The sequence below is a fragment of the Pholcus phalangioides genome, unplaced genomic scaffold (assembly GCF_987345545.1).
Source record: "Pholcus phalangioides strain wild (caught in Gottingen) unplaced genomic scaffold, Ppha-v1.0 ptg000021l_1, whole genome shotgun sequence".
Classification (NCBI taxonomy): Eukaryota; Metazoa; Arthropoda; class Arachnida; order Araneae; family Pholcidae; genus Pholcus; species Pholcus phalangioides.
Genome location: NW_028301614.1, coordinates 6,909,048 through 6,933,351, shown reverse-complemented (window position 1 = coordinate 6,933,351; position 24,304 = coordinate 6,909,048). Strand labels below are relative to the sequence as shown.

The following is a 24,304-nucleotide window of genomic DNA, read 5'->3' as shown; positions in this document are numbered from 1 at the left end:
AACACTGAAAAACAGTGGCAATTCTCAATCAAACCCAGAGAAGTCTGAGGTTGTTGGGGGGAAGGTGTGTAAGATGTGCTTCAGTAAAAAAGTACAAATCAGTGAAAAATATGAGGTGGACTAAACGTCCTGGACACATTTTAAAAAATTAATTTAAAAAAAATCAATCAGTTTTTTGACATAGAAAGGTGTGGGCTGCACCAAAATACTACTACTACTAAACCACACATGCACCTCGTCCATATTTGCACCAAAATACTTATCAAGGGATCAAAATTTTAAAAAAATAATAAAATATTCAAAATTTCACTCACAGATGGTGCTGCATCACAAAAAACTTGTCCTAACACATATAAAATGTGATGCAGACAGTGCATCCAGGACTTTGTTCAAACCAGGTGTCTTCGTGTAAGCAGGGGGGCTGGGCTAACACAGAATCAACATTTTGAGGGGTGCACTGGGTTTGAGGGGAATAGGCATAAATAATTTCTTACCAAGAAATTTTAAGTTACTTACCTTCAGAATGCATTTAAAATTAACAGAAATTGATTAAGATAGCATGTAAAGGTTTATTTTCTTTCAATATTTTAAAATATTTTTCGATTTTAATTGTTGTGGGGGATCCTTATCCTATACTCCCTGTGTGGGCCTCTGTGTTTTAAAAATATATTTAATTTTTGATGAATTTCGGGGGTATGCCCCTCATCCTCCCCTTCCTGTGCACCTCTGTATGTAACTGTTATTTAAAAAAATTACTGTTATACATGCTTAAAAGATACTCTTTTCCTTGTTAAATTTCTGGTTTTATTCATTTTTTTAACTTAATTATGTAAATTTATTTATGTACATTCATAATTAAATTTCAGTTGATTATTGCAACATGACAAAGCAAAGGAAAACAAGATTAGTAGCACATAAAAGCATAGCTCATGCAGAAGGAAGCATCATAGCCTGAACATAATTCAAAATAGGAAAAAAAAAAACAACCACATTAACCTGAGTACAACAAGAAACAATCAATACATGCATACAGCTTTTCCAGTTCCAACAAACAGTTCTGTAAATAAACATCAGGCATATTTGAGATCTATTTAAGAAATTTAGATGGATACTGTTAACTTCCAGTCTAAGAAGTTCTTAATTACTGAATCCTTCTGGTAAATTCAGTTCTTTTCTATTCTTACGACGAGTTTCAGAATTTATGCTCAATATTTTAAACTTTAGTGTTCATAAATCCTATTCAGATCATTGTGTGGCAAGGAATTTTTTTAAATATATGATATATATATTACCATAATATCAGGTTTATATTGGAGGGGAGACATACCGACTGTTCATATCGGTAGAAATATCCTGAAAATTCTAAAATCGATCTGTTAGCAATACTGTGTGCTACATCACACAACCCCAGATTTTCTTTCTTACACATTTTCAAGTTTTTTTCATTTCCTTTGATTTTTCTTACAAAACATACTTATTTTTCTTGTCCATAAATGAAAAAAAATTGTTTCGCTTAAATAGTATATTTATTGCACATGATGACATTCAAATCATCAATCACTTAGTCATTTATGAGATTCATTATGACATTCACAGATTGGAATTGAATCTACAGTGTAAAATTGATTAAAACAGCTGAATTTGTATTCAAGGCAAGGTGAGGCAAATTATACAAAAACCCTCTGTTCAGCTGTACTCTATTGAATATTTTATTTTAAAATGTATCATAGCTGCCAACTTTGGAGAATGAGAATTTGGGAGGTTTTCGCGTGTATCCAAATTCCATAAAAGTAAAAAAAGGGAATTTTTGAAAAACAATGTAAGGATTTTTTATAAATAAAGAAGAAATTTTAGAGACTTTTCCTCCTTGCAGAAACATAACATCGTGCATCACCGATTAGCACCACGCCACCAATCATCACCAAACAGTAGGTTAAAAAACTTACCTATCCACTACTATTTCCAAATCAAATCACACTACCAAAAAAAATCACAAAAATACAAACTTAATGGGACGTATGGTCAAATGAGATACAAGTCCTCGTGCCAATTTCAGATTTTGAAAGGCCAAATTGACACTGGCTGTTTGGTAAATTATAGCTTCCCCTCACAAAAATTAAATATATCTTTGTGATTTGATGCAGTGGCGACAGTTTAAAGTTTAAATTGTACTTGTGATGTCATTTTGATGATAAAAAACAAAAGCAAACCTTTTTTTCTAAATAAATTCTTTGGGAGTTCCTCCTCCCAAAAGTAGGGATTTTTTACAACCACAGTCAAAATTTTTGAAATAAAAGAGTTTTTTGGGAGTCCGGGAGATAAAGTAGAAATAACGGAGACTTGGCACAGTTATGATATATCATTATTTAAAAAAAAAATTCAGATATATGAATTTCTATCCTGAAAAAACTGTAAGGGAAGAAAAAGATTTATATTCTCACTGGTTGGCTCGCCTTTGGCCCTAGAATTGTAACTGCATTAAGATCTATTCTAATTTTTTGAAAAAAACATAATTCAGTGAAATTAAAATAAATGTTTCGCACGTTAAATACACGGGCATATCCATTCTTATTGTTTGAAATCTTGCGTAAGTGCTGATTCTAAAGATCATGTAGAATGGTTGAACATGTTTTAAAAAAGAGCGGCTGTTAAAATATTTTCTTGATATGGTCATTGAGAGACTTGTTCATTCTCGACCGCATCAGAAATAATTATTCAGACCATTTTTTTTGTCACGAAGGAGAAATAACTATAATCTCCAAAATCTACAAAATCCATACATGCTAATGAGAATTTCTGAAAGAATATATTGTTTGATAGCCACACAGATAGTCACATTAACTCACTTTCCCTAGTTAAAATGATCAAGTCAGTGTTTCCCAAAAAAGGCAAATATCGCCTAATGATGGTTAAGGATGCAATATAGGATCTCATGAAATTGCTCAGGAAGGGAAGTGATGTAAATAAAAACATTTTCTTAGCACTGGAATTGAATCTCTTTCCTCACTGACTTCATCAGCTCTTTAAAATGTAAGGGAAGTTTAAAATTACTTTGAAAAACGTGGTGCACGAAGCAAAAACATTCACACAACAGATAGCACAAAACAAATAGCAAAGAACAGGGAATATATTTCATCATTTCCTTTTTTTTTGTTTTGCTCTAACACATTTGACTCAGAAAAAAGTGGTCAGAGTACAACAGCGAACGGTGCAGCAAACAAACAGTGCAACATAATTTTCTTCTCACACTTTAAGCGCTGACAAACATGAAGCAGCACATGTTTTAGCCATCGAAAAAAAAGTAAATATCAAAACATTTGCTCAATAATCTATAATTACAAACAGGTTTTGAATCCCTACATACCTTAAACATACAAATGACACGTATATGTAAAAAAACAACAACATTCCAAAAGTTGTTTCAAAACTAGAAAATTGAGCTATATAATAATTTGAAGAATAAAAACACAATATAAAATGGTAAAAAAAACCCACTAGTCAATAAATTGCATGTGATTTCAATGCACTTTTTGTCACCTCCTGAAAAAATTTTCAGAGAAATGTTAAAGAATTATTTTTGCATTATTTAACAACATTGTTCCCAGTTCTTTTCACAATCAGGATATATCATTATTCTGATACATCCTTGAAAATTCCCTTATTATAAAAAAAAATTTCATGACCCAGCTTCCCAAATGCGATAAAATGTGATTTATCATTTGTTGATTATAACTACTAGGATAATTTAAAAATCACCATCTATATAATCACTATCATCATCAACAACATCATCATCACTGTCTAAGCATTCATACTCAAAAATGTCAAACATGCCTTCTTTCATCTGTTTTATCGTAGTGGTAGTGATTATTGTACCACGTGCTGTCACCCTGCTGTTTGTTTCTATGATTTTTCCGGAACCTTCCTCCATGATCATCTGAGACTGGCCCAACATGCATGAGTCTGGTGAAGGCAAGTCCCAACCAAGGAACAGAAACTGCGATTAGAAAAAGAAAAAAAAGTGTTACCACTATTTATAAATACAGAGAAGACTCTCTACTATCAAGCTTATGACTAACTAGTTTTCATACTATTATCGAGCCTGGTTAAAAAAATAATTATAATTCTCCATAATAAAATTGTCGCAAGTGTAGCCAGTTTGTGTAATTATTTATCAATGAAATCAGTTGAAGTAATTTTTCAAGAATTAAGTCTACATTTTATGCTAATATTTTGTTTCTTTTAACCCTTTCAATGTCATGGTAAAAATAACTAAACCCCTTTGTAAAGTGCCATATCTGTTTGAATAAAGTAGGCTTTCTTCTGATTTTCAGCAAGTACAAAGTAAGGGAAACAAGAAAGACTTGTCTATTGAGAAATTGCCTATACAAAATATCTGGGCCTGCCAATGCTAAAATAAGAGGCTTTTAAGAAGATTTATGTTTATGCGATTAAGTTGGACACATTCAAATGTGTAAAATATTTTCCATTTTTAGACAATAAATTTTTTAAATGTAAAGTACATAACAAACATTTATAAAATACTGACCTGTACTAAGAGAGTAGAAAATATGAATAAGAACAGGTTTTATTATTAAAAAAAAGGTATTTTTGATTGTATATGTAAAGACCTGCCCTTCCATTACATTAGGTCTGATTGTGTTCAGAGTCTACTGTACAATCAAGCTGAATTTTGAGTAGAATGATGTTCTCATAAAACAAGTCATAATTCTTTCTGCTAATAAATCTTCATAGCTATTAGCAAATGTTATGAACTTTTTTTTTCCAATTAATACATAAAATACCATCTTCCAAGAATAAGAATGGGCATAGATACATCCCATCATGCCATTAGATGGTTCTATTGTCATTTTTTGTTTATGAACCATCATTAAGAATAAGTAAAGAAATTGGGCATGAAATTTATCCTTCTTGATATTTTGTGTGCTAAAAAATTAATTAGAAAAACAGGAGGCCAGAACAAAACTGAATAACTTGGTGACAACTTCGTTAAAATACACCCCAGGGAATTTTTTTTTTTCATTTCCACTCACAACAAATTGGACCCATATTTTTAGGAAATATTCTGAAGTGTAATATCAATTTCCGAGAACTACAGCAGATCACACTTATAATGCTCTCTCTTGGAAAGTTTTTCTGATTAGTAAGACTTATTTTCATTTTCCCAATTTATGATAATTCTCATTGGAAATTCCTAGAAGAATTTCCTCCTTACAACATTTCGTCATGATGATGTTTTGAAAAATGTTGGAAGTGGGATTAACTGTACATTTTATCAATTATGCCTCATTTTTTGACATTACCCCTTTCAGACACTGGTACCACAAATGCATAGGTTGCTTTTTCTCACTGCAGAATTTTAAGAGCCCTAACTTAAAGGATTGTGTAAGTTTTGAGTTAGAAATATGGTGAATATGAACTTTGGGAATTTTCATCAGAGGGCAGCACCTAAAGTTGAACTTTCAGGTTTCGGGATTTTCAAGACAGCTTACAGAAGAAAGTGCTTCTAGGAAAAGTGTGATTTATATTACATTAAATTCAGCAATAAAATTATAAAGAAAAATTGCATGCAAAGATAAGTATACCCTGCACCATCTTGGATACAAAAATTTGAACGAAGAAGTGAATCATTTCTTTACAAAAAAATAAAAAATAAACAAATTGAAAAAAATAAGGATTTGCTGACATTTATGTCTTAAGTGCAGTTTTGAGTATCAGAAATGCAAGACATTTTGAAAATTTCAAAAATGGTTGCTTGGGTCTGAAAGGGTTACAGGAAAAAAAAGTCTAGGTATCATATCAAGACTAAATTGAGGATGCGCAATGCATCAAGGAGTGATGGATATTTTTAATGTTGATCCACCTTTACATAAGTTATTCTAAAAGTCATGAGCACATCCTTAGTGTTTTCAGAAATCTTTTGCATTAACTGACTATTTTCAGAATTAGCCCATGAACTTTGGACTACTATCAGACGATGTTTGAATCACACACAAGCCCATAAATTTTATAATATCAAATATTCACATACTGATCAGTTTGCTAAAAGCAATCTTTTTAACATGATTTTTGTAAGGCAGATTTACAGGACATAAAAATTAAAATGTAAAACATGTTTTACTATGTCCAGTATAATTATAAGCATACTCTACCAGAGTAGTTCCCAATATTTTGAAGGCTGCAGCCTGGTTAATGTCATTTCAGAAAAGAATGCATGACCATACTGTGACTAAAACTTTTATGGAATATGAAATTTGAAAATATAAATGGGAAAAACAGAATGTAGAGAGTTCCAAGAGTAAAAAAATTGCAGCCTGGTTAGATCAATGCCAAGGCCTGGCAGCTGAGAAACACTGCTCTACAATGTATTAAGTTTACATATAAATTACTCAAAAAGCAAATATAATGTTATTCAATTACATACCTCTGCAGTCAATGAACCAGTAACATCATCTTTTTCCATTGGCCTTGACTGAAGAGGTATAACTTGTCGCTGACTAGGATTTCTCATTAGTTCTTCAATGCTCACGATCCCCAACCCAAGAAAATTTTCTGACATGAAAATAAAATTATGAATGAGGTAATTTGTAAATAACATAAAAAAACAATAGTAAGCTAATTTTTTTGCTCGTTTTAAAAGAACAAGCTCACAGAACACTGCTTACCGTTTGGCTTCCTATCTTCATCGTAGACTTCAAAGAGCAATTCTGCTGAGACATCCTTGACAATGCTGTACATAAAAAAAACCATGGATATGAAAAAAAGGCTTATTTTCAAAATTAAATAATCACTACTAAATTCATAATGCTATATCAACATTATTCACAATGTTTATGAACACGTACAAAATATGTGATTCATCCCATAGCGGATTACTTTCTGCTTCTGCTGGTTGTGTTTCGAATTTCTGTGGTGGTTCATCCATTTCAACGATACAATAAGGCTTTGAACATCCTGTTTATGATAGAAAAATAGAATAGCAATGGATATTGCAATATATAGCAATATATTGCAAAATATAGCAATGGAATTTGCATTCATTTGTGTGTGTGACATTTTTTTCAAAATGCAATAAATAGACATGTTTTGACACTGGAGATTTATTGAATGGAAAATTACCCTTTACCTTTCTGACCACCGAGATTATTGGCTTTAACAATTTTCACAAGTAATTTCTCTTCCTTCTCTTTTTCAAGTGATTCAGCCTAGAAATGATCATACAAATTATCTGTAGGTAGTTCAAATGGCAGAATGGTAGATGATACATTGTTTTATCACAAATAGCTTATTTCATAATTCTATGTGTACTGTATCTTGCCTGTGCTGAATTTTACAATTATTTCATTATACAGGTTTTTAATTTTTTTTTTTAAATAACAAATACGTTTTAATTACATGCCATAATCTCACAAATGCGTTTCGATTCTTCATAGCAATGGTGCTGAATTTAACCCAATAGGTTTTGTTCCCAATATTTACACTTACCAACGCATTGCTGATGGACAACTCGATTCGCCGATACCTAGGACATTCAGGGAATGATGAGAAGTTTAGGTCTGCAGATGAAGAAGAAAATGCTTTGGAAGCGATATCACATACAAGGCCATGAAGCATTTCATATTCTTCATCTGGTATCTGGTGGGGGAAAATTATTATAAATAATCCAAATATTTTTTTATACCAAACACCAGAAATTAGTTTAAGCATAGTATTAAGAAGAAAAAAAGAAAATTTTTTTAAAATTAAAATATTCATACTTTGGTGGAAGGACTTGGCTCAACATTCAGCTGAACTTGGGCACCTTCAGTGAAAAACAGGTGGAAAAGCAGCTCCTCAGGTACACATTCCATGCTTAGCTGTATTATAAAGAAATAAGAATGAAACTAAAACTATAGTTCGCTGAAAAGAATTTCTGTTAAATAATAAGCAGTCTAAAACAGCCCTTGATCTAACAAGGAAAATCTTTTAAGGGATTGATTAAAATATCTCTTCAATTTCCATCCTTGGAAAAGGTTGTTATCAACATGGCTGGGAAAATTAAAAAAAAAAAAAAAATATATATATATATATATATATATATATATATATATATATATTTAGGCGGTAGCCAAATTATACTAAGCATATACTATACCCAAGCATTTTTTTAAAGGAAAAGACTGAAATAATTTTTTTAGAGACCCTTTTCATGCGATCGACACAAAGACCCTATTCTAAAACTTTAATTTAGTAATCACACATAAGAAATTCAATAAGGTGCATGCCAATTCTAATTTTCTAGTTGCTGAGGAGGCCTGGTACCTGGGAATTTGTCAGGCCCCGGTACCCCAAATACATAACACAATAATTTAAAATTGTAGACTACAACATTAATATTTTCGAATTCAACCCTCTATTTACAAACTTGGATATTTACTAATACTAAAAACTAGGATTTGTCAATCCCAGGTGCCTAGGAGACTGGAAAATTGATTTTGTAGCCAAAAATTTCTGTCTCTGATTGCTGAAGTGGTATCCATGCGAATGACACAAAATTTGCTGATTTCATGACGTGAAAATAACAGGATTGTTTTTCTTGAGAGCAAAATCATGTTTAAACAATTTGGCTAGCGTTTCCCCAATTTGTCAAGCCCTGATCCCTAGAAGCAAAATGTTTTGCATTGTTCTGCAACAGCCCCTCAGCTGACTGGAAATGTTAAGAGGTAAAAATTCCCATAATAATGTTTTCTACACTTTTCTTAAAGCTCTTCCAGGATGTTCTGCAACAGCACTGATTGTTCTGTGCCGTACATTGCAGTTTATGTAGTTTTCAGCATATTCTGTTTTTGGGGTCCAGGTCTACAAGCATCATGATTATATGCAGGAATGAAATCATACAATTTTAATGGGAGAGGGTCTGGCATTTCTAAGAAATATTATTCAATAAACATTATAGTTATATATAATTAATGGAATTGGCAATGCCAATGGCTATTGTTTGACCAAATATTTTGAAAACAAAGCAATACATAGTTCTTGAGAATTAAGGTAATCATTCTTAACAGCCAAATATTTAAAAATAATCTGATGCATCATTCTAGGTAAGTGATAAAATTCGCTCCTGATAACTTTTCTTTAAAAGTAATATGGTGTTTCTGGAAATAGTTAATACACCATATGCACTAGGAGACAAATTTTAGCTTTAACCCCCAAAGCAGAATGTTCTTCATCGTTCTGCAACAAGCCCTCTGCTGACTGAAAATGTTCTGCAGTAAAAATTCCAGTAATAGTGTGTGTGTGTGTTTTCTACATTTTCCATTAAAATTCTTCCAAATTGTTCAGCAGTAGCAGTGATTGTTCTGCAACGTACATCACATATTTCAGCATATTCTGCTTTGGGGGCCTTAACCTCCAATTGAGATCTGAGTTTTTACTAAATAACAATTGTTTGTGCTTTATACCTCTATAGTTGTTATATTTCTTTGAACTTTATGAATCACTATGCAATTTGTCTCTCAGAGAAGAAGTTGATTTAAGATGAAGTGGAGAAGAAGAAGAAAAAAACATATGATAAGGAGATACTGGAGCTCTTTTTAGAAAATAAATTTCCCACATTTTCAGGACTGCCACTCAAAAACTTGGAAAAAGTAGGACAGGGTACCCTCCTCTGACAACATAACCATAGCACAATAAATATATTAAAAAATCACTATAATTTTTTTTTATTTTTAAAAAATTTAAAAATAAAAATTTCTTCATAGTACTATTTCAATCTATATATATAATTGATTTTCTGTGTGTCTGTCTGCCTGTCTGTGCGTATGTTCTCTAAACAAATATGGAGTTTTAGGCCAATCTTTGTCAAATTTTGCATATATACAAAACGGGACCAAACTTGAATGATAGGCTACTTTAAAAGTTTGTCAAAGTTGACAATGCCAGGTACTATAGCTAAGATTGACTTGAGCCAAAGCAAAATGACAGAAATGACTTGGTAAGAAAAACAATTTCAGGTCAAAACAGCATACTAGCAACCTAAATTGATAGTTATGTAACTATTAATTGTTTTTTTTTTTAATTTATTCCCAAACATACTTTTTAGATATTAATTTAAAAGTTAAAATCTTACGATGAAAATATTCATTCCTCTGTAGCCCTTCCAGAGAGAATATTCTCGAACATTCTTCTCAATGAGAATTCCAAATTCTCCAGATTATTATCCAGAATTTTACATCTCTATTCATACTATTGAGAATAATTATAATCAGAGTACCCATTGAGAAAAGTTCTTGTGGCCTCAGAGAATGGAGGTGCTTGACTCAAGTTTTTTGTGCAGTTATATAATTTAGCTTGTAGAAAAATCAAATAAAATATAGCTTTCTTTATCTAATGTAATCAATTTAATACTAATCGTTTTTTAAAACTTATTTCTAAATGGGTAGCACTTCATTAGCCTTTTTTTAGAAATTCATTTGCAAGTCAAATCCTTAAGGTATGAAGTTATTTATTATTTTAGCCCTTCCAGAGAATTTGAATATCCTCTCCTCAATGAGAATATTCCACAAAAGATTACTGAGAATTATAAATTTATATTTTCAAATATCTCACAGCAACCCCTACCAGTCTTGAAGCACTTCAGTGGCACCATAAAATACCACAATGTAGAGGGAGGGATTTTGAATCATCGAAACTACTACTCTTAATACATGTTTACAGTGGATGTGCTTGTTTTAACGAAACTGTGGGGACAAGGAAAAATTTGTTTGTAAAATTGAAAGTTTGTGAATGGGAAAGATGTTTAGAACCAGACGTAAAAATGTGTAGTTCATGAATCAGAGTTTTACAAAATCGTGTGTCAACTGTATTTTCAAAATTCCTTGAATAATCTACCTCCCTTGCCAATCTCATGGCACCCTAAAATGCTGCCAAACACCATCTGAGAACTACTAGCTCAGAGTGTAAGACATATTGAAGCATTAGCTGCATTCAAATTTCTTGTTGAGAGCCAATCTTTATTTTCCACTCAGCACTTCATGCATACATTTATTACTGAGCAAATATATTTATTACTACACATTGAAACTTAATGGTAATGATTTGTCAAAGTGTTATGGGGAGGTGAAAATAATGCATGATATTCTGTACCCTTGTGAACATGCATATTGATCAAAACAAAATTTATGAATATTTTATTTCACTTACCTGACCAGCTAATCTCTCGAGGTTAAGGATGAACTTGTAGACATTCTTATCTCTCTCTTTCACATGGGTGACGAGAATGTCGAAACTCAAGTTTTGGATTTCAGTTTCACACACACCGTGCTGAAAGAAAGGTGAAAATATATATTAAATATCTTAGTAAAAGTAGAATACATTTCTTTCTGTCATATCTACGTAAAAAATGAATGAGATTTTTTTTACAGATTTCTGATAAAACAAAATTTAATTTTATCTAAATTAACTTGTTTTTACTAGCTACTTTTACATTTCTGCTCACCTATGTGTTTTCCCATTACAGTAAAAAAATAATATTTTTTCCTATATTAAAATATAATTCTGGTAAGTTAAAACTTATTTATTATTTCATTTATTTCACTTAGTAGATTTTATGGCAAAGATAAAAAAGAAAGGAAGAAAAAAAGAAAGAAAATTGTTTATTTTAATGATCATGGGCTGTAAAAAGGCAGAAAATTTCCATAAGTTTTCTTATTAAATTGAATAGTTCAATAATAAATTTAGACCATTATTGGCATACTCACCACTTTGTTATGCAGTCCTTTGCTCTCCAAAACTTCACTGAACACAGGAGGCTGATTGCTTTGCAGCACATTTTGGAAGTCCACAAGAATGCCATGCTAAAAAGATATGAAAAGAAAATATGTTCACAATTCATAGGTAAAGAAATTTGAATCCTTTCCCTGATTACAATGAAAAAGAACCAATTATGAAGGCAATCAGAAAGGAAAAGTCATGAACCCCCTAACACATTTTAATGTACACTATGAAAAGGTAGCACAAAATACTTATAATGGAAAATGCACATTCCAAAAAATTTTCTGATAAAGATCTATTAATTTCAAGTTGTATGATAGATGCCAGTAATTGACTCAGCTGTTAGCTGCAATCTACATAGTAGAGAATAAATTTACTTTTTTTTTCTTTACATGGAAAAGAGTGTAGTCAAATAATTTTCTGTGTTAATTTCCAGATTTTAAAATCTTTGCTTTGATATCTGATTCTCGATTTGTTAGACATATTTCACTGAAGTGTATAATATAGAAAATTAACCCTTTAAGCAGCATTGAGGATATCTCGCCTCCTTAAAAGCCTCTCATTTTAGCACCAACAAGCTCAGCTATGTCATAAAGCTTATTTCTCAATGGAACACTTTCCCCCTTTAGTTTGCACCTAGTGAAATAGAAAGAAAGCCCACTTCATTAACAAAGATATGACATTTTAAAGGTACCGTAAGGATGGTAGAAATTACTAACCCTTCACTGAATCACTTAACCCGTTCCATGGAAAGTGTTAAGAGACTTCAAAAGATTTTCAAGACTGGCTGTTTGCTTCACTCTGTCTCAAAATTCTTTTTCAAATGAAGTTCATAGAACAAATAGGGGAATTGGCATCTTAAAGGGGGATGAAGTTAACAGTATGGAAGAAATGCTGCAAAGGAACTCAAAACCCATGATCACCATTCGACAAAAAGCATTTTCATTGGTCGATGTTAGCTTCTAAAATTCTTGTGAACTCTGTAGATATTGTTTGAAAAAATACAAGATAATTTTTTTTTTCCTTCTTAACAGATGATTTTTCTAAACCTTTTTTGTTTCCTGGTTTTGAGAGACTTCAAAAACAGTTGAAGTTGAAAACTTAGGCATACCATTCTTAATGTTATTTATCATTATTTTATGCTTTTCTTTAGATATTATTATACAGTCGGGTGCACTTATGATGAACATGGATATTACAAAATTCTACATAAGATGAAGTTTTCCCATATCCTGTGAATTTCGTATTGCTTATCTATGCTATTTTTATTGCTTATAATGAACAGATATCAGCAAAGTACACCTGTAATAAATTTTGACCTGGTTCTCAAAGACAAATTTAGATGAATTTCTTTGTAATCTTATCTAAATATACTTATTAGTAAATTTACCTTTCTACAATGTGTAGGTAAAAATAATAATGCTTCTCTATTTCAAAGATATTCTAGTAGAACATTTTGAGTAATGTGAAATATTCTTTTACTTCACTTTTTTTTTTCTCCGTTATATAAATCCTATTTTTATATTTATTTATTTATTTTTTTGCAGAAAACCTTATTAGGAAAAGACTCAGGTTATATTCCCAAGAATTTAACATCTCCAAAACATCTTTAGATACATACCAACATTTACCAGTCTTTAGCAAGGTAAGAACATTGGTTGTGGTGGAGTTATCATGTAAGGGTTAATTTCTGTGAATTTCAAACACAGAAACAATGCCTATTGTTTAAAAAATTATTGAAGCTATACAGTTGTTTGAAAGCCAAAAATGGGGAAAAAGTGAGGTATGAAAGTGATTCTGGATTCCTCAAAGTTTGCTATTCACGATTTTGAAGAGCAAAAAGGAATTTGAGAAAAAAGTTTTTGGATAGTGAATTGAAAATCTACAGGGAGAGATTCATAGAAAGAGCTCTTTTTAAATGGGTTGAAAAACATTCAAGGTAACCAGGCTTTCAGTGAAAGAAAAAGCATTATACTTTGCATGTTTATTACGAAAAAATGATTTTCACACAAAACGTTAGTCCATAATCACATCATGAAGAAAAAAAAAAAAAACAATAAATGCAGTAGCGCTCAAAAGACTTTTGACAAATGCAATAATGTTTGTAGCACCAACTCATTTGCACACACTGCCCTGACCTCGACATATGTAAAGCAGAAAGAAGATATTTATCAACAACTGCAGCTGAAATTTGTTTGTTCAGGGGTAGTGAGCTTTTATTGCCTAATTTTTGTTTTTGAACCGAATGAAAGTGTTTTGGCAAATATAGTTTAATCAAAGATAGAAGTGATTAATTCTTATCTAATTTGAATTTATAGTAGGATTATGCAGAACACATAATGAAAACTCTAAAACACAAAGAAAAAAAATTAGTGGATTTTTTTCATTAAAACTTTGAGTAAGGGGTGAAATCAAGCTGAAGTAATTTTCGTTTTTCAAGACAGTTCATAATTTTTAGAAACACGTTTAATAGGCCTAATGCTTTTCATCTAAAGGTGTCGGCCCTCTTTAACCTTCTGTAACAAAAAAGAAAAAATGGACAGGTTCCACTACAAAAATTTATTTCAAAAACTACATGTCATCCTTAACAACATAAAACAAGCCACTATTACTGATATTCCAATGAGAGAATAACTGTAAATATTCCTCAAAATTTCTTAGTTATTACTCAAAAGCTTAAAAGGCTACAAAATGAGAGTTTTATGGGTGATGAAGTCAGAGACATAACTTCAATACCACCACACATTTATGGATTGAGTTCAACAGATGAGTCAGAGCCAGGAATCATCTGAATTCAATGGTTTTTTCCAACTGTGTGAAAAAGGAATGGGGGGGGGGGAAATATCTACTGACTATGGGGCAAGCACATTGAGTCCATGCCAAAGACATTCCAAGTGGTTTTACAATCACATTCATTCATTGGTTTGGTTTACAATCCAAACCAATGAAGAGTTGACTTATTGTACTTTTATAATACATATGATACGACCATATTTGACTATTTATTAATAGTTCACTTCTTTGTCAAAAAACTTTTGACCCACTATACAAAAGTGATATTTTTTTTTCCTGATTTTACAGAGGATAGATTTTGGTCATGATGGTTTGTACTTGTGTTTCATAGAACAGATTTTAAAAAATTTTCAAATGAGGCTACAAAACTTTTAGACAAACTTGTCAACTGGGTGTCACTATATTTTCATTTATGTGTTTAATTATGTAAGAGTTTAATTTGAATTTTGACCTCTTTTGCTTAGTTTAATTTAAACATATTTTAAAAAATGATCAGATTATTGAAAAATGTGTATCATGCATTTAAATTATGTTTCATCTTGCTCTCTCAAATGCACAAATTTTTAAGCCAGTGCAGATATAATGAAGTTTACATTAGCAAACAGTTTCACTGTTTTTTTCCAACTTTGTTATAAGCAGGTCCGACTGTATTTATCATTAATTTTTTTTTTTCATTTTATGAACATCATGTTTAAGGCCATGATATTCACTCTGCTTTATATGTGTGTTTGCAACCAATATAGATATTCTATATAGTTTGCCTTGGATGGATCCCACTAATCCCTTAGGCACAACAGAAGAGGACCATACATGTTGGACATGCATATTCGTATATATGCTGTGTTGTAATTACTTTGTATATTTATATTTTGCATATGTGTGTGTGTGTATGTTAATAGATCTGTAAGAAATGGGGGAAAAAACATTTTTTAAAAAAGAAATCTAGCTAAAAAAATCTGTGTGTGTGTGAATATTCCAAATCAGACTTTACTTACTTCAGTTCTACTTTTTAGAAAAAACAAAACCAAAAAAGACAAAAAAAAAAACCCCCACACACACACACATATACACAACAACCTCATTTTTTACTAGTAGGCCTAAATTTTTAAAATTAAATTTAAGTTAGGAAAATTCTCATCTTTAATAACAGGAAAATTAATTTCAAAGGACATCAATTAGTGACAAAAAATAAGAACCACTTTCCTTGAAGGATTGGAAAAAAAAAATTCAAAGTTCATTCTTTCTTCAAAAAAAGAAAAGAAAAAAGAACTAGACAAGCAAAAGAAGAAGCCACTTTTCTTTAATAAATGTTTTAAGAAATCTTACTACAGCCATACTTCTCTTATCTAAAATAGAGGAGGCTTTATTTCTGATACCACTTAACCCCCAAAGCAGAATGTTCTGCATTGTTCTGCAAGGAGACCCTAGCTGACTGGAAATGTTCTGCGGTAAAAATTCCCATAACAGTGTTTTCTACGCTTTTCTTAAAATTCTTTCAGATTGTTCTGTAGCAGCACTGATTGTTAACCACGTACTTTACAGTTTCAGTTTTCTGGTATATTCTGCTTTGGGGCTACTTAGGATAAGAAAAATTTAGTATTGAGTAAACATCTTAAGTGACCTGAAAAGAGCTAAAATAAGGAGTTTTTGTAGAAACTTGCTTGCTTTGTTTGAAAAATTGTATATAAATATAATAAAATTATCTCTCACCAATTATTTGCACTACTTATTTGGCAATTGATCTCATATACACCCATTCAGCCCACACATACCTTTGGACATGAACAGAAAAATTATGTAGGACATGTAGAAAAGTTGTTTTGGTTCTTATAGATATGAGAGGTTTCACTGTATATCCAATTTTTGTATTTTAAAAAATATACTCCAGAGTTTTGCTGAAGTTTATGCATTTGGCAAAGACAAACATTCTGAGAAGCATGATAATATTGAAAACGCAATGAAGCACCTTCTCAAGTTTATATATCTCATATAAATAAGATTTAAATAATTAGATTGAGAGAGATGCAAATTTCTCAATTTCTCTACTTAAATGTTAATTTCATGAAAATAAGATTATCATTATCATTGAACTAAGTTGGTGATTTCTTTAGACAACATCCAAATAAAAAATTCATTATATTTTCTATGAAAAATAGAATGAAATTGAATAAATTACATTAAAATAAAGAAAATGAAAAAGAAGAGACTACTCAAATTATACTAATGTTTTGTTTTCATAAACACACATTAAAAAAGTTATAAAAAAAGAAAAATGCTATTTATCTTTTGATAAAATCATCTTTAGGACTGGCTAGCAGTTTCATAAATAGAAATAGGAATGCAGATTAAAAATTCATTTAGGGTGTCCATGTTGGGATATAGAACAATTTCAAAGTTTTCTCAAAAATTTATAATACAATTTTGAAAGTCCTTGAAATTTGACGTGATAACAATGATAGATTGGTGTTCAAATTAAAAGTTAAAAGAGAAGTGAATATACAAAATTTTTAAGTAGAAAGAGAAAAAGAGAAGTGAATATATAAGGTTTTAAATACAATTGGTTAAATGTTCTTTCATGACCTATTATTGGTTTATACTGTATTACTTAATTTAAAAACAGAACTAAATAACAATATGAGATGATGATATAATAATACACAGGTTATTATTATTATTATGTGTCATTATGTCATGCTATTATCATGTGTCACACTATTGTTATTGTATTAAAATATTAGTATTAAATTACACAAAAAATATATGAAATCGAGATAAAATATAAAGTATGGGAAATAAAGAATATTTTCTCATTTATAACAACACTGGTATTGTGCTCAAAGGTGAATAAAAGGAATATCTATTCTATAGTAAGAATTTACATGTCAATTTATTCTCATTTTCAAAAAGGTCTCTTCGCATTCTCCTAAAGTCATTCTTCCGCTTTTTCGAGGCTTAGTTCATCCTGGACTGGAGTATGCTGTAAGGTTTTGGAGACCATACCTACAGAGGGACATAGACTTGGTTGAAGGGGTGCAGAGAAGAGCTACGCGTGTCCTTATTGGCACACGGGGCTTGAGTTATGAAGAGAGAGACTCCATTTTTTTGAATATTTTTACATTGGATGAACGCAGGTGTTGAGGAGATATGATCGAAGTGTTTAAAATTTTCAATGGGATGGATAGGATAGACCATGAACTTTTAGTATATCGCCAATCAACTGCTTTTACAAGGGGACACCAGTATCGATTGATGAGGGACAATGCAAGGTTATGGTGTCGCAGGGAATTTTTCTCTAATAGGGTTGTTAATAAATGGAATAGCTTACCCCAGGAGGTGGTAAATTGTAACACAATTGACACGTTTAAAAAAAAATACGATAAACATGTTGGGGTAAATCGAGAAGCTATCCATACTTAGAATAAGACAACCATAAGTATTCTTTATGGGCATTGTATAGTACTTTATCATGTGTATATATTGATTATAATTTTTGTTAATTGCATTTTTAATTGGGTTGCTGTATTTTTGAAATAACGTATATACTCGTGTATAAGCCGAGTTTTTTTGTGGAAAAATTCGTTCCTTAAGTGGGGGGGGGGGGGGTTGGCTTATACTTGGGTCAGTTTTTGATGAGAAAATATCGACCCCGCACAATCAGTAGTTATTTTTGTAGCAGTGTTCGAGAAACAGGCATTATTGGTGTCGGATATGTTCAAACCCCCAAAAACGTCAAAGACGAGGCAAAGAAATCGAAAACATCATTAACTTTGATACCAGGTGGGCTAACATCGATTGTAAAGCCTTATGTAAGCATCAACAAGCCTTTCAAAGACTGTTTGAGGAATTTGTGGATCGAATGGATGAGTTCTGATGATAAAGAAACCACAAAAGGTGGTGCCTTGAAGAAACCTGACATTGGGTACATGAGGCGTGGAATTCTAGTCTCCACCGAAATTATCATCCGATCCTTCAAAAAGTGTTGCATCAGCAATGCGATGGACGGGACTGAAGATGATATCCTCTTTGAAAGTGACAATGGCCATGACAGCGTACCCATCATAGGGGCGATGCCGCACCCTCTATGATGATCTGATGGATTACGATGAGCTTGGAGACTCAGAAGAAGCGGTTTAAAAAGTTTGAATCGTTTTCTGTTGCAAATTTCCGTAAGCTATTCATTTTGCATGGAAATATAAGAATTTTTTTTCTCTGAAACGAACAGATTTTTTGGGGTTGGCTTATACAAGGGTTTTCAATTTATTGCGGTTTCTGTGGTCCTGAAGTAGGGGGGTCGGCTTATATACGAGTCGGCTTATACACGAGTATATACGGTATATGACATCCATATTTTTATGGGCATCTTTTTATCAGCCACCTCGTTGGGCATTTGCCTGTTGTGAAATTGTATTTGTATTTAAAAGTTTATTATTACATATACTATATTTAAACTTAGAAACATAAAAGAAGAAGACTAATAAAATTCATTCAAGAATATTCTTTCATTATAAATTCCTTATTGATATTGATGAAAGCTCTCATCATATCAGGGCATATTTTAAACTTCAAAACAAAGAGGGGAAAGAGCCTAATAATTTATTATTTTTTATTTTTATTTATTTTTTCAACCAATCATTATATTTTACTCTTTAAGAAAACAATATTATACAAGAAACAGAGGGAAAAAATTGCCAAGAATCTCTCCAATTTGGGTCATGCTGGCAATCACACCATTATAGTGCAGAAAATTCAGCACAATTATAACAAATAATAGTAATGATTATACATAATAAATGAAAGAGGAGGGGAGAACACAAAATATACTATATGTATATAGTTGGCGGCAGTTGCGGTAAGAACAATATCAATGGATTACATTAATATAAATTTTTACACGAATAAAAAAAAGGCTATAGTAATTTTAAATAAATAAAAAAAAAACTTGGAGAGAAATTAAAAACAAATTTGTTATGAAAGTGATTAGAATCAACTTGACAAGCTGGGCCTGTGAATTTCGGACAAAGTGAAAAAAAATTCAAATGAATTGGGTGATGAGGTGGATATTCTAATGGAGTTGTTCTATGTCAGTGAAATTAAAGAGGCATTTTTTTTTAATATTTTCTTAAAGGCTGGTAGAGCTGAACTCTGATTAATTTCATTGGACAAATTATTATAGAAATGATAGAAAACGAGATAAGTGAGGCGTTTTTTTCCCAATTGTTGTGTTAATTTTTAGAATTAGGTAAATTTTATTATATTTTAGGAATGATATTCGAGAACATGATCTCCCTATTTTGAAAATTCTTCTTTATTGATATCCTATTGACCAGGCCCAAAATTAATATATATACTAAATATTCTTTTAACCTCCATCATGTAATGGTCGACCTATGTTTAAAATGACAGATGAAATGTTATTTATCATCATTACTCCAACTGAAAAAGAATTTCCACACATGTACATATTACTTTTCAGTATTTTTAAGTTATTTCTAAAATACAAATATATTATTTAATTTTTGTATTTTGAGTTCACAGAGTATTGATATTTTCCTAAAAATAAAAAAGAAAAATATATTTTTTATGGGCAACCTAAGTACTATATTTTTCTCATAGTTCTTAGTTTTCCTTCATAAAAATTTCTTTTATTTCGGATTACCAAGTTTTTAAATGTATATAATTTGATTTACATATTTTCATGGCCTTTTTTTTTTAGCTGCCTCATTGAAAAGTTTACCAGTTGCGGTTTTTATTTTTATATATAATTGTAAAAAATTATTTTTGACAGCTGGGGGAAGAAACTCCACAAGATAAATTTCAACTCAATACTTTGTCAGCAAAGTATGGTACTTCCTGAGTATGACTTGTGAAAAAAATTAAGAGGATGTCTTAACCCGTTATGGTACACCCCTCTCCCCATAAAAAAACTTATTGATTTTCTTCTTTTATAAATATGGATGTAAATGGGTGCTGTTAGCATATTTTTATATGAAACAATACATCTACACAGAAATCTGATTAATTGGAGTGGATTTTTGTTAAAAGTTAGAATATAGGCTATAACTAATCACACAAGGGTAAAATATACAGTTTTCAATTTTTTTGGTTTTTAATGTTTTTGGGTTTTCAGTTTTTTTTCACTTTGATTATTTCCTGGTCAAATTTGCAGGGAGAAACAAAGTGATATGTATGTGTCCAAAAAACCAAGTGAATTTCCTTAGGAGGAAAGGTGAGACAATTTCTTATTGTTCATCATTTGCCAGCTATAACAAATGTTGACATCACAGACATTGTATCTCCAATGCAAGTAAGTAAGGGACTGGCAGGACTAAAGATTTAAAAACATTTAATTTTCCTTTCTACAAGTAGAATGTAAAATGATGATACATTTTATTTACATGAATATGTTCTTACCTCTATTATTGCTACTTTTGTGCATAGGGGAGAGGAGGGAGGTATGGGACAGTGGCTTTTACACATTAATAAATTACTTTAATTTCTTTTTTTCAATGTATAAAGTTTTTAATGCTTAACACATTTGTTGTTAACAAACTTTGGATAAAATGAATTTTATGAAAATAAAATTTTCTGCAAAATGAATTAAATAAAAGAATTTTTCACTATTCAAAAATAAGTGAATACATTAAATTTTATGGAGTAACTTTTTTTTAATTTACCACTTTTTGAATGCAAATTGGATGGATAATAGTTAAAAGAGATCAAGTCTGAATACATTCAAGCACAAACATTATGTGGTTTTGTTTGACTTTTTTGTAAATAAACAAACTAGAATGGGTTTTCCTCAATTTAAAACTAGCTTGTTAGTTTGAAAGTACTTGATACTGTGACTATTTAATGTTTTTTCTTGTATTTAGAGGCATTTCACTTTTGTTTCAGATGCTGTCTTTATTCTTTTTAATGAATCTGTAATAATTTAGCTTTCCAACAGATCCATTTTTTTTTCAAATTTTTCATAGTAGGAGATTATTTTATGTTAATCTGGCTACAGGAATATAATTTTTCAAAGATTTATCAATATTGTGGTTGTGATTTAAATAGGTCTTTAAATTGTTTATTTAATTTAAATCTATCGCATTCCAATATTTATTAAATTTTCACTTTGCGATGATTGTCCCACTCCTCCCACATGGGAGGGAAGAGAGAATGGGACAAAAATTTTCTGCAAATTTAGATTTCTCATAAAAAATAAAATATTACTTATTTGGAATAAAAAAAAGTAACACTTCAAAAAGTGATAAGGTTCTCGTTTTATAAATTGCAACATTTTATAACAAATTTTGAAAACACTTTTTGTGAAAAAAGTGTCCCATTCCTACCCACTCTACCCTACGGCTACGGATTACTCCGTGGGAATCAGTGAAGCATCTTCTCAATGAGGAAGACGCCTCGCAGGAAAGGTTCCCTTTAATAAGAGGACGACCGAGGAAAGGTAGATTATATGCTCACCTCCGTAGAAAGGAGCCTAGTCTTGGCGTTGAGTGATGTCAACCAAGGTTCGAGTATCGGCGACACAATCCGATTTTTATATATCCATAAGAAGAGTCTATTAATCCATTCGACGACGTCGCTATCGTCACCCGTGCACACAGGTATAACGGCCGAATCTCTCAGTGGAAGTACCAAATCGTGAGCGGCTTCCTTGTCTCCTCCAACACACGATGATAATAATAATGGTATTTTGCTGCTGGACTGATGATGATGGGACTCGGAAGAAGTCGCATGCGGCTCGGTCGGGCAAGGCGTTTCGCATGATGACGGCGATGCACCCTTTTCGGCGGATTTCTTGGATTTTCTTTTCCTTATTTGAGTAGCTATAACGTTTCCCAAGATGTACACCACGAGTCCTAGGAGTATCCATCCCAACAGGAGTAGATTAATGATGTCAACAGTCTCTTTCTTGTCATCGGGGTAAGAGTAATCCGCTACTCGGTCCGCCATGTTCGAGCGGAGACGCACAAACACGAACTCGATCTCTTCTCTCGGTCGGAAAAGCACTCGCTCGCTCGCTTCTGTGGCTCCAATTATTTTTCTTTTTACTCGCTGCGCGCTATCTGGCGGTGAGTGTACGGAAATAGAAGCTAATGTCAACCAGGAAAAACCTTTTTTCCTTTTCGTTTCTAAATGGATGTCATTCCATGGATAGAAAACCTTATTCTGTCTTTTATTTTTTTCCAAAGCCCGCAGTACGATCAATCCTTTCCGGTTAAATGATATTTTCCGGACGTTATCCCGCTTTCTTGAACTCGGGTTCGAGTCCTAGTAGAGGAATCAGACGTTTTATATATATTCTAGAAACCTAGGTTTTTTTTTTGAGTGGAAGAGGAAGGAGGTGTAGTCAGGGCAGCAACTGGGGGGGGGGGAGCAGGCGAACCTCGGGCACTGGACCAGAGAGGGGCGCAAATTTTATTCTCAATCCTTACCTTCAACATTACAAGGGGGCGCCAAAATGCGCACTTGCCCCGGCTGACCAAGCATCTAGTTGCGGCCCTGGGTGTAGTAAATGATAAAATTTTCAGTGATTGTACGGCATTGGCGTACGCAGGGGAGGGGGGGGGGGGTGTTTGGGGTTCTACCCCCCGAGATTAAAGTGTTACTTTGCAGGAAAAAATGTAAACCTCCCCCCCCCCCCGGAGAAGAAAAAGAAATTGAAAACCTCCCCCCCCCCCCCGAGAAAACTCTGCCTACGCCAATGTTGTACGGACGCTTCTGGTAACTTCTTTTCCTTCTTTTATTGCTTTCGCTCTTATAAATTTTAAGAAACTAGCTATAAAATACCCGGTGCTGCACGGGCTTGTTCTATATGAGGGTCGCCTCAAGAGCATCATGGGACCCCGGACAAATTGATATTTCTAAGGTTCCCTTATCTGCCTATAAATGCCTGCTTATTAATTTACGCGCTAGATCTCGAAAATCTAATCAAGTAATATCCAGTGTTGGCAGGTTTTCGACACATGACAGTTTTTGACAGCAATATTTGAGGTTTTTGACAGTTTTTAAACCGCGGTTTAAAAACTGTCAAAAACCTCAAATATTGCTTTTCAATATAAAAATTCCCATTGGAAATAAACATATTAATTGCATGCAATGTTTAAAGTGACTATGTTATACAAAGAATAAATATTTAATATGATTGTAAAATCATATTTTTTTCTTATAAAATATACAATTTGAATATAGCATAGCATAAACACTGAAGGGAAAACTATGGAAGGATTTGGCATTCCCCCTGATTCAAGATGACTCTTGACCTTCCAAAATTTCTTCAACTGTTTTTATATGTAGTTTGATATAAACCATCTGCTGCACTCCTTTTACAACAGATAAGTGTTTAAAAAAGTTTATTACAAATACAAATACAAATACAAATACAAATACAACGCCACAACAGGCAAATTGCCCAACGAGGTGGCTGACTTAAGAACATCATGGATCCCCGAGCCATTTTTTGGAGGCCCCTACCTACTACTGCTACACCACACATGCACCCCCCCCGCGGAACCCCCCAACGAACCCCTAACGAATCGGTATATGCGGGAATGTGCGTGTACGTGTAGTGCAACCTGACGTAAAGTTTTGTTTCTGTGTAATGCTTGTTATGTGTAGTGCTGTCATCTGCCCCCAGTTTTTCTAACTATGAGTGAAGTGTTATGGTTGAATGATTTACCGTTGTAGGACTGTTGCTCTCTGTGGCGAGACTTTTTAACGGGGAGATCGGCTCGCA

The 24,304-nt window shown here is 32.2% G+C and overlaps 1 protein-coding gene across 6 annotated transcripts in view; it reads right to left on the bottom strand.

Moving 5' to 3' along the window:
• Positions 1-22,601, bottom strand: part of LOC149070550 (uncharacterized) — a 48,155-nt gene extending 25,554 nt beyond the window's left edge. For 4 of the 6 annotated variants that reach the window (XM_089249074.1, XM_089249076.1, XM_089249075.1 and 1 more), the window contains exons 1-10: positions 22,030-22,601; positions 11,760-11,855; positions 11,203-11,322; positions 7,779-7,877; positions 7,507-7,656; positions 7,148-7,226; positions 6,867-6,975; positions 6,687-6,751; positions 6,446-6,573; positions 3,835-3,997 (exon numbers count right to left, since the gene is read on the bottom strand). In XM_089249074.1, the coding sequence (XP_089105200.1) occupies positions 3,835-3,997; positions 6,446-6,573; positions 6,687-6,751; positions 6,867-6,975; positions 7,148-7,226; positions 7,507-7,656; positions 7,779-7,877; positions 11,203-11,322; positions 11,760-11,855; positions 22,030-22,521 (1,501 nt within the window). In that variant the 5' untranslated portion in view covers positions 22,522-22,601. The remainder of the gene's footprint in view (positions 1-3,834; positions 3,998-6,445; positions 6,574-6,686; positions 6,752-6,866; positions 6,976-7,147; positions 7,227-7,506; positions 7,657-7,778; positions 7,878-11,202; positions 11,323-11,759; positions 11,856-22,029) is intronic. The other 2 variants (XM_089249078.1, XM_089249079.1) reach the window with 1 other exon arrangement.
• Positions 22,602-24,304: the final 1,703 nt, after the last annotated feature.